The sequence below is a fragment of the Lycium barbarum genome, chromosome 2 (genome assembly GCF_019175385.1).
Source record: "Lycium barbarum isolate Lr01 chromosome 2, ASM1917538v2, whole genome shotgun sequence".
Taxonomy (NCBI): Eukaryota; Viridiplantae; Streptophyta; class Magnoliopsida; order Solanales; family Solanaceae; genus Lycium; species Lycium barbarum.
Genome location: NC_083338.1, coordinates 37,927,799 through 37,938,260, shown reverse-complemented (window position 1 = coordinate 37,938,260; position 10,462 = coordinate 37,927,799). Strand labels below are relative to the sequence as shown.

The 10,462-nt window shown below is 37.6% G+C and overlaps 1 protein-coding gene across 1 annotated transcript; it reads right to left on the bottom strand.

Moving 5' to 3' along the window:
- Positions 1-1,977: 1,977 nt before the first annotated feature.
- Positions 1,978-3,685, bottom strand: LOC132628507 (uncharacterized). The gene is made up of 4 exons (XM_060344286.1): positions 2,883-3,685; positions 2,381-2,736; positions 2,184-2,286; positions 1,978-2,095 (listed from the first exon to the last, which is right to left on the bottom strand). The coding sequence occupies exons 1-4, from the start codon at positions 3,683-3,685 to the stop codon at positions 1,978-1,980; spliced, it is 1,380 nt and encodes a 459-aa protein (XP_060200269.1).
- Positions 3,686-10,462: the final 6,777 nt, after the last annotated feature.

Below are 10,462 nucleotides of genomic sequence, written 5' to 3'. Positions count from 1 at the left end.
GAAAAAAGAAACCCTAACCCTAGCAAAACCCTAATATTTTCCATCATCTTTTTGGCCACCACGGCCACTGGGCAGCCTCCACCGGAGGTTGTCCTGCCATCAACAACACCACCCAATACTGTACAACAACCCATGCAACTTTTACAACCACAAACCTATGCATTAACCTTAAAACCTATGCAACCAGTTCAAACCTATCTTTTTTTTTTTGCATGAAAACCACCAAACCAAGTTTGGCAGTGTTTTATTAAAAATAGTAAGTTTTCTGTACAATAGAGGAAAGAAAGAAAAGAAAAGAAAACAAATGAAAAAAAAATCTAAGAAAAGGAATGAAATGTAAACTATATCCAAAGACTATATATGTTATATCCCGTATTTTTATACATTGGGACATTTTAAGCTAAACGCGACAAGTTAAAGACAAGACTATTTTAAGGAACGAAGTAGAGACTTTAACTTCCGATTTCGTTTCAAGTCACAAGTTGCCCATAAAATTTCGTTTGGTATAGAAGTATTAATGGAAAATTGGGATTTAATTAACCAAGATTGGATCATTAAGTGAGATTAAAAACCTAATCACATCATTAAGGAAGCCTAAGTGGCCGTTTGGGCCCCACCCATGAGTTGGCAAAATATTATTGGCTAAAATCTTGGGTGGGACACATGTCCAACTTGTGGACTGCATATATAAGTGAAAATGCTGATTCATGGTTCAACTAGCTAACCATTTCACCATCACAAGTTGAGAGAAATCAAGAGATAGAGAGAGAAGCTATGGCCGAGAATGAACTCCAAGGTTTGATCAAAAAAACAAATCTCCATCAATTCAACTCCTTACCAAGTTCATAAGAACGTGTAGTAGTTGTTGGGAAGAAACAAGGAGGTGTGGCATGGCAATAATGTTGAAATTCGACAAAGGTTGAAGAGTAAATTGTAAGGTAAGAATGGTCATTTTTCATGTATTGTATGATGATTTGAATGTAGAGTTTGTGCATGTTGTTGTTGGATTGTTGTTGTGGTTGAAGTTGAGATGAGCCGTGAGCTTAGGTGAAGCCATGCTTGGTTTTATTTTGCATATATTGTAGATGAGTTGAATGTGTATCAACCTATGAAAAGGAACAAAGATTGTAAGAAGTTTTTGTGTGGTTGTGTTGAGACCGTGTAGGTGTGTTGAATGGAATTGATATGTTGATTTACTTGAAGTCCTTGTGTTGTGTTAGGATGTAGTTAAACATGAGGTTGAGATGTAAAAAGAATTGGTATGTGTTGATGAAGGGAAAACAGTCCAAACCATGGACTGTTTTGGTAAAAAGGAGGGACTAACTTATCTTGAATATTGATTGTGATTGTTATAATTTCTATAAATAGGAGTAGGGATATTGCATGGTTTAAAATTGGTGTTCAAGTTGTTGTGGACTGTCCCGTCATATGATTCTGTCATTACTCTTAGAGGTCTGTGGACATTTGTGTGGGTCTGTATATAGTTGTTGTTTCGTTGTAAGGATATGACATATGTTTGGGGCGTACCCATTCGTAGTGGCAGCCTTGTCGGTTTGCATATATATATATATATATATATATATATATATATATATATATATATATATATATATATATATATATATATATATATATATGTTTGGGATGTTGCGTGTAGTGGCAGCCTTGTCGGCTTGCGTAGATATATATATGTTTGTTGTTGGAAATTGTAACTCCTAAGGAGACAGGTGGCTATGACATGCATATATGTGACAGCTTTAAAATAACGTCTTGCCTTTTTATACAAATAAGTTCTCGGTAAGCTAGCTGTAGATGATTATAGTTAACAGGTGATATGAGTGTCCAACTCGGGCACTAGTCATAGCCTACGGGGTTGGGTCGTGACAATATAGAAACTAGTCTACTGCAGATCCTCTGGCCTTGACTTGATACCATCTCAAACACCTACAAGCTCTCACCAGGTGCTATGGTTCAAAGTCAAATGAATACATATTCAGGCTTCCAGGATGGAGTAGAATTCCTCCATGTTCCTTCAGATGTAGCTGCTATCTCCTTGCCTTGAAGTTGAACATTGTTTGCCATTGTCTCAAATTTCCTGAATGAACCAATCTTTAGAAGTCTTACAAGAGAATGAGCTTAAAGCTAATACCACTCTTGTACTCCTGCCAAAGACAGTTTCATACAGGTACATGTTGCTGTTCCTGGCATGTTGAAATATAGCCTTGTTGCTGCTACTGTTCTCCAGATTACTATTAATCTCTAGGGATATGATGGTCCTTAGCTGTCCTGATCCTCATGTAGGGTATATGTGACTTTTCTGTGTTTAGAATTTTCCTTGCTTTCACAGGAAGTGAAGTAAAACTATGAAAATGATGATCACCTGCAAAATCAAAAGCATAGTTAGTTAAAAAATCAGCCAGGCCATTTCCTTCTCTGAGAACATGCTCCACCCTCACTTCCTTATCCCTCCTCAACCTTGAAATATCATTTATGATCATTGATATACTCCATGGACTCTCCCACAGACCAGTTAAGATCATCTTCATAGTCATTAAGTTTGTTTCCATCACCACTGGCAACAGACTGTGTGTAACACAGTACATAAGACCCTCATGTAGTGACCTTGCTTCAACTATCAAATTTGAGCCATCTGGTATCCGTGTTGCTGCTGCAAACTGGAAATCACCTACTATATTTCTAATACAAAGGGCCACAAAGCTTGGTCCAGGATTTCCCCTAGAAGTCCATCAGAATTACATTTAAACCATCCTGGCATAGGAAAATCCCATTTCACTATCTTGCTTACAATTCTTGGCCTGTATGCTTCAAAGACTTGTAGGATTTGAGGTATGCATCTTGGTAAGTTGTTCTGCCCAGGAAACCTCATTCTACACATTTGATATATGATCATGTTTATCTCATAGATCACTTTGTTGATGGACATCCTCCCTCCATGTAGAACTGTATTCCTCCACTTGTATATTTGCCACATAGTTACCATTGGAATAGCTTTAAAGATGGTTCTGAACTTTGAGGGGCAATCTGTATTCCACCAGATCTGAAGAATCTGCCTGACTTGTTGAAACTGTGTTGTGATGCCAACAACGATTTTAACATAAGTCCACACTTTTGTAGCAACATTTCCTGTAACAAACAAGTGATCCACAGTTTCATCTTGCCTAGGATCACAGCAGTAACATGTTGCCTCAGTATCTACCCTAATCCTTCTTACTACCTCTCCAACTGGTATTTTGTACTTCCACAACCTCCAGAAAAAAAAGGATATCTTAAAAGGTACCCCTGATATCCACATGTTCTTAAAGACTTCTGACTTGACTGCTTTTCTCCTCAGTAATTCCCATGCAGTGCCTACAGTAAATTTGTCTGATGCCGTCATCATCCATCTTGGCCTATCCCACTCTTCTTTTGGTTCATGAAAGTGCAATTCTTTTAATATATTGTCCACAATATCAATGGGGAATAACTGCTGCAGTCTTCCTATGTTCCAACCATCCTGCAACATAAGTTCTTTTACATCTTGAAACCCCTTATCTATCACAAAATCATCAGGAATAATGTGATATAGAGCCCCTAGCTTTGTCCAGTTGTCAAACCATACATTTGCAGTTCCACTCCTTGGTTCCCACCATATTTCTTTCTCTATATTATCTCTAACCTCTATCATTGCCTTCCATACTTGAGAACCTCCCTTCCACTGCACATTCTGAGGACTGTGCCTTTTTCAATGTTTGATCCACATGTAGTTTGTCCATAGTGTATTTGTTGTCCTGAATTTCCACCAAAGTTTTGCACATAAGGCTTTAGATACATCAAACAAAGATCTAAAGCCTACTCCTCCTTCCTCTTTTGGCTTACACAGGTTTAGCCATGATGACCAGTGTCTTCTTCTGCCTTCCTTACTATTATTCCAGAAGAATCTTGAGAATATTTTGTGCATATCAGTGATAACACATTTTGGAGGTTTGATGGCTGACAACAAATGTATTGGCATACTCATTAGTACATTATTGATCAGAACAGCTTTTCCTCCAAATGATAACAGTCTTCCTTTCCTAGTCTGCAGCCTATTCTTAACTTTCTTGATCAGCTCATTGTAATCAGCTTTCCTCTTCCTTGAATGTGTGACAGGACAACCCAAATATGTAAAAGAAAAAGTGCCTGTTTTAAAACCAGTAATATTCTCCACCTGTTGTATCAACACATTAGACACCTTACTGTATACATAGAATGAGCTCTTGCCTTTATTTATAAGTTGGCCAGATACCTGCTCATACTCATGTAATACCTCCATAATTAGCTCCAAAGATCTAGCATCAGCAGATGAAAAAATTATTGTGTCATCTGCATATGCCAGATGATTCAGACTTGCAGTCCATTTGGGCATTCCATAACTTCTAAAATCATTATTCTAAAATAAAGAGTTCAATGCTCTAGATAAAACTTCAGCAGATAAGATGAACAATGCAGGAGAGATTGGATCTCCTTGTTTTACACCCCTGGTGGAATGGAAGAAACCATAGGCTTGACCATTCAGAAGTATGGAATACCAATTATTTGCTATCAACCTCCAAACCATATCTATGAAAATTTCTGCAAATCCCATCTTCCTTAAAACTCTGATCAAGTAACTCCATGATACTCTATCATATGCTTTGGCCATGTCAAGCTTAAGTACAACATTAGCTAGTTTTCCTCTTAGTCTTATGTCAGTCACAACTTCTTGAGTTAGAAGTACATTTTCAATGATACATCTGCCCTTAACAAAGCCAGACTGGTTGGGAGATATCATAGAAGGTAGAATGCCTTCCAGTTTATCCTTAACCACTCTAGAAATAACCTTGTTGATAAAATTACTGAGACTGATTGGTCTCATATCAGCAAAGGTCTCAATGTTATTCTTCTTTGGTAAAAGTACCAAGTTCGTATGTGTGACTGACTTTGGAAGAGTTTGCCCATCAAAGAAAACTTTCACAAGATAGTATACATCAGCACCAACAATGTCCCAACACACCTAATAAAATATTCCTATCATACCATCTGGACCACCAGCACTATCTGTAGATAATTCAAACACAACCTTTTTTACCTCCTCCAAAGTTGGCATGCTTACCAGCTGATTGTTAGTATCCTGATCCACCATACTAGGAACATGTTATAGCACCTCAAAGTCTAATGGATCAACTTCTTGAGAAAACTATTGTTGGTAAAATCTACAAGCTTCTTCTGCCAAAAGTGGCGCGCTTCTATCCATATTCCTTGCTGATTCTGAATTCTTTTGATCTGCAATGTCTTTCTCCTACCATTCACAATACTATGAAAGTACCTTGTATTACTGTCTTCTTCAGCAAAATTAGTCATATGTGACTTTTGTCTCCAAAATTCTTCCTCATAGTGAACATACTTCTTCAATTCTGCTTGTGTTTGCTGTAGCACCATCCTGTTCATAGATGTAGGATCCTCTTCAAAACATTGTTCTTTAATTCTCACCACCTCTTCCCTTACTGTTAGTTGCTTGAAAATATCACCAAAAGTTGCCTTACTCCGTGCAGATAATGCAGATTTCACATTCTTCAATTTCAGCTTAAATCTGATAAAGTCATCTCCTTCAAAATCTGTGATCCATGCCTGATTAACCACCTCTAAGAAAGATTCATGTTCTGTCCAGAATTTTAGAAATCTAAAAGTCTTCCTTATGTGATGTGAAAATTGACCCCAAGTAAGTAATAAAGTGGCATGGTCTGAGCCAGTTCTGGATAAATGTTGCACCTCCATATGTGCAAACCAATCTTGCAATTTAGAGTTTGAAATTATTCTATCCAACCTCTTAAAAATATAGTCACTACCTGCCCTCCCATTCCACAAAGTAAACAGACTCCCCTTATAATTTATATCAAACAGCTCACATAAATTAATACAAAATGCAAAATCTTCATATTCATCTGGAGATACAGGTAAACCACCAATCTTCTCATCTTCATTCAGAATGACATTAAAATCACCCCTACCAACCAAGGCAATTCCATTTGTTTAGCCAAACTATACAGACTATCCCATAAACTAATTCTTTCCAGCTGATTACACTTTGCATAGACCATTGTTACCATAAATGACTTATTCCACTCTTGGAAAAACATCTTTATAGTTATTTGTTTTTCTAAGTCCTGCAGAATTCCACATCCACATTATCATTTACAAAGAACAATATTTTATCATTGCAGTTGTAATGGGCATATCTCATGCCTAATCTTTTTCTAAATCCCTGAATATGCCTAGAGTGTTGAAAAGGCTCAATTAAATCTATAATGGAGAATTTATGATGTCTGTGCAGCATTTGGACTCTGTGAAAAGCTTGTTGTGTGTTCACAGACCTGATATTCCAAAAGAGTGTTTTCATTATCATTTAAAAATAGGCTTACAACCTCTCCTTTGTACTACTCTTATAGGAATAGTATCTGTGATTACTTGTTTCTTTCCTTTCTTAGAGCCTTTCTGTCTAGATCTTGGTGAAATGCCAGCTTCTTTTACCATATTACTAAAAACCTGCTCCACTGAAGCCTCTTCATCACTTTATTTGAATTTGTTTTTTCCCTCATCATGTTCCACCTCAACTCCCACATTATTATTATGAGAGATCACATCATGTAATTCCTTCAAAGGATATTGTTTTCTCTGAAAGACCAGTGGCTGCACATGTCCTTTTCCACTAATGTCACAGCCAACTCCATTATCACTTCCCTCTCAGGAGGAAATGAACCAATGCCATTGTTATTAATTGAGATGCTCAAATTTCCCTCCTTCATGTTATTATCAGGAGAGATATCAACTTCCTGGACCTGATACAAAGATGGAAGGCTTAATATCTGATCTGTTTGACTATTTGCAAACTCCAAATACCCTTTGGCATTTGTAATACTATCAGCACCACCAGTCTGCATTCCATTCTCACATAATTCTAGAGCATGCAAATCATCAATGTTTTCCATCTACTCATATGCACAATCACTATCTGGACAGGATATCTCCATCCCTGATATGTTCTCCTTCTTCCTACTGTATAGGTTGTAGCCATATTTGACACATCCTCCTTCACATGCTCCTTCTCCTCTTCCTTTGCATCCTCTTTTGTGTCTGCCACCAGTTCAGGATGAAACACACGACAGTCTTCGTTTGCATGACCTTGCAACATGCATTTTGTGCAATACTTTGGTAAATGATCATATTGTATTCTCACTTTTACCACCCTAATCTCCTTAGTCTTCTCATTTTCAGTTTCCATCATAACAAACTTATGAAGATCAGATAACAAATCTACTTGAACCTTAACCCTTGCGCAGTTAGGTCTAGTTTTGTTTATGGTGGCCATGTCCAATAATAGGGGTTTCCCAACTGCAGATGCCAAAGTAAACAATGATTCTTTGACAAAATACGTGGGAAGCAGATTCTGAAAAGAGATCCAAGCCATGGCTATTGACGTTTCTTCCTCAACCTTAAAGTTAGAGTCATAAATTAATGTCCTCATTTGATACGTAAAACCATCCTTGGATTTCAACCAAAAGGCACCGTTCGAGGACATAGTAATGAAATCCTCCATTAAAGAACATCTTATTAATAAGTGTCTATCTCTCAAGAGACCAATATCACACTTTCCTTTCACACCACACTGTTGATGGATAATAGTTCTTAGTTCTTGTAACTCCGTCCATCTATAAGAAAACTTACCAACAATGGCATGTTATAGGTTATCAATCTGCTCCATTCTACACACTTCAGCAGTTGTCCAGCGCACAACAGGAATGCCATCAACATATGTTACCTCCTTCATTGGTATGGGATCACAGTAGGCATTGGACGTGGGAGTTGTTCCGTGCACGAGTGTTTGAGCATAGTTTGGAGAAGAAGAAGTGGACGGGAGTGTTGGTTGAATATCAAGGAATTGTGGGTGAGTGAGGGGTGGGTAGTGCATAATTTTGGTTGTTGGTTGAGGCTGACCAGCCGCCGGTGACGGCTGGCCAGCGGCCAAGGTGGCCATAACTAAATTAGGGTTTAGTAATTAGGGTTGTATTGGGACGTAGGGGAGAGAAGAGAGCTCCTCTGTAAGACTATTGTTTTTGGTCGTTTGTATGATTTGTTCAAACCTATCTGTTATAGCCCGTGTTTTGTACGTTCGGATATTTCGAGATAGTCGTGGTAAGTTAAGGGCAAGACCATTTTCAAAAATTGTTTTAATGTACAAGTTGCTCTGAATATTATTAGTATGGAAATGTTGAGAAAGGATAAGGGCAAAAAGGGAAATTCACAAAATGGCTCATGGTAATATTGTGGAAGGCTAGGGGCAAAATGGGAATTTCACAAAAATTCAAGAAGGTTCAAGAAGAAGGCCACCATGGCCGTGTGATGTGTGTGTGTATGTGTGGGTCCCACTTTTTTATGGCCATGTGATATATATATATATAGACCAAGCTTACATAATAAGACTAATAGTCATCTTTGTCATTTTTAGAAATTTTAAGAAAAAAGGAGAAGGGACATGTGTTCACTTGACATTTGTAGAAGCTAACTATATATATATATGAGAGGTGGCCAATTCATTTATCATTTCAACATAAGAAAACTTGGAAAGAAAGAAGAGAAAAGAGAGGGGGCATTCGACCAAGGATGGCCGAACTTGGCCATGGAGAGAAGTTGATCAAAAATAATTTCCTCCTAGTATGTCAACCAATTGGAAGGTCCTCATCAACATGAAGTGGTTGTTGGAGCAAACTAAGCATTCGTTTGTGCAACTCATGAACCCTAGCGAAGTGAAAAGTTGAAGGAAAAAGGTAAGATTCAATCTTCTTTTTATATGCTATGGATGGTTGTGTATGTTGAAGTATGAAGAAATGAATGAAAATCATGAAAATATGGAAGTTGTTTTGTGTCCGTGTATGTGTTGGTGTTGGACGTGTATGTATTGTGTTGTGTAGGAGTGATGAGCTAATTTATTTAAGTTTTTTTTTTTATTATTGTCGATGTGGATTCTATGATGTAAAATGAGGATTTAATGGCTTGAAGTGAAGTTGTAATCATTGTGGTGTTGTTGTGGAAGTTAATGTGACACTAGTATGAATTCTTATAATTGTATGCATGAAGTTGTTAATGTATAATGTTGGTGAAGTTCATGAATTTGGAAGGAAAGAATATGTTGTTGTTGTTCTTGGTGGTGTTGGAGAGTTTCGGGTGGAATGGTATAGTAGTTGGGCTTTTTTTAGCATTGTGCGGATTGTATGAAATGTTTTTAAGTCTTGTTTGAATGGTCTTGGACTAGTACTTAAATGAGTGAGCATTGGTGTTGGCTTGATCATATGCGGTTGGTTTTGAATAGAAAAGACTGCTAGTATTAGAATGCATTTTGAATTAATTGTTGAAGTTGGAAATATGATTGTTGGTATTGTTGTTGATGATAATTTGGCCGAGTTGAATTCTCGGATTGTCGTTGATAAAATTGGCCGATTTAGATTCTCGGGGATGGTGTATTTACAGGGGAGATGCTGCCGAAATTTCGGCAGATTATGAGTGAATTCATTTAAAGAACTAAAGCAAGTGTATGACGACGAAGCTAACGATTGTGTAAATCTTCTTGAATGTAGATTAGCAATAGCAAGTTTGGACAATTAAGCATAACTAATAGGCCGTGGAGTAGGTATGTAAGGCTTACCCTTTCTTTCTTTTGGCATGATCTTTATGAAACAAGCAAATGACGTATATGTGTGATCTCAAAGGAATTCCTATTCTTAGAGCCACTAGGATGGCCAATATTCTTGACTTCCATAAGTTATTTCATATGGTTTGGACGTGTATCTATGACATCCGAAAATCTATTTGATATGTTCCGAATGGAATTCGAAAAACGAATTGATATAACTAATGTTTTGATTTTCAAATGATAGCACATTTGATTATTCCTCGAGTCTTTGATACATTTTGACACGTACATATGGTTCCAAAACCTCTGTTTGATTTGATCTTTAACGATATCCGAAAGGTTCTTGACATGATTATGGCTTTGATTTTCCAAAAATGGCTTCTGAAACACTTATGGAACTTTCTGTACTTCAAACGCTCATAACTTTCTTATACTAAGTCGGATTGACCCGAAACTTGTTTTTGAGCCTTCAGGGGTCGGTAAGTATACTTATCTATCGAGTCTTGATTTATATGCATATAGTTTCTCGCTACTCTGCTCGTGCATGTGTTATGAGCTCCTTCGCCGATTCCCGGGCCGGTATATATCGTGCGTATTGTTCGCCGAGTCCCTTGCTTGAGGGCCGGGTTCCATATATATAATTTCGGAGTTAGATGTGTCCGGTTCTGGGGTACCGTGTATATGTGTCCGGCCCCCGGTTACCGTGTATATGTTATGGAGTATGATGTGTCCGGTTCCCGGGTTCTCGTGTATATTTGT

Bases quoted from the DNA above. Each gene is read 5' to 3' on its own strand.
- LOC132628507 (XM_060344286.1), bottom strand. From the start codon at position 3,685: ATGATAGAGGTTAGAGATAATATAGAGAAAGAAATATGGTGGGAACCA. The intron at 2,287-2,380 runs GTGATCATCATT...CATGAGGATCAG, and splicing joins CTATGCTTTTGATTTTGCAG to GACAGCTAAGGACCATCATA. The intron at 2,096-2,183 runs GTATGAAACTGT...TGGTTCATTCAG, and splicing joins AGGAACAGCAACATGTACCT to GAAATTTGAGACAATGGCAA.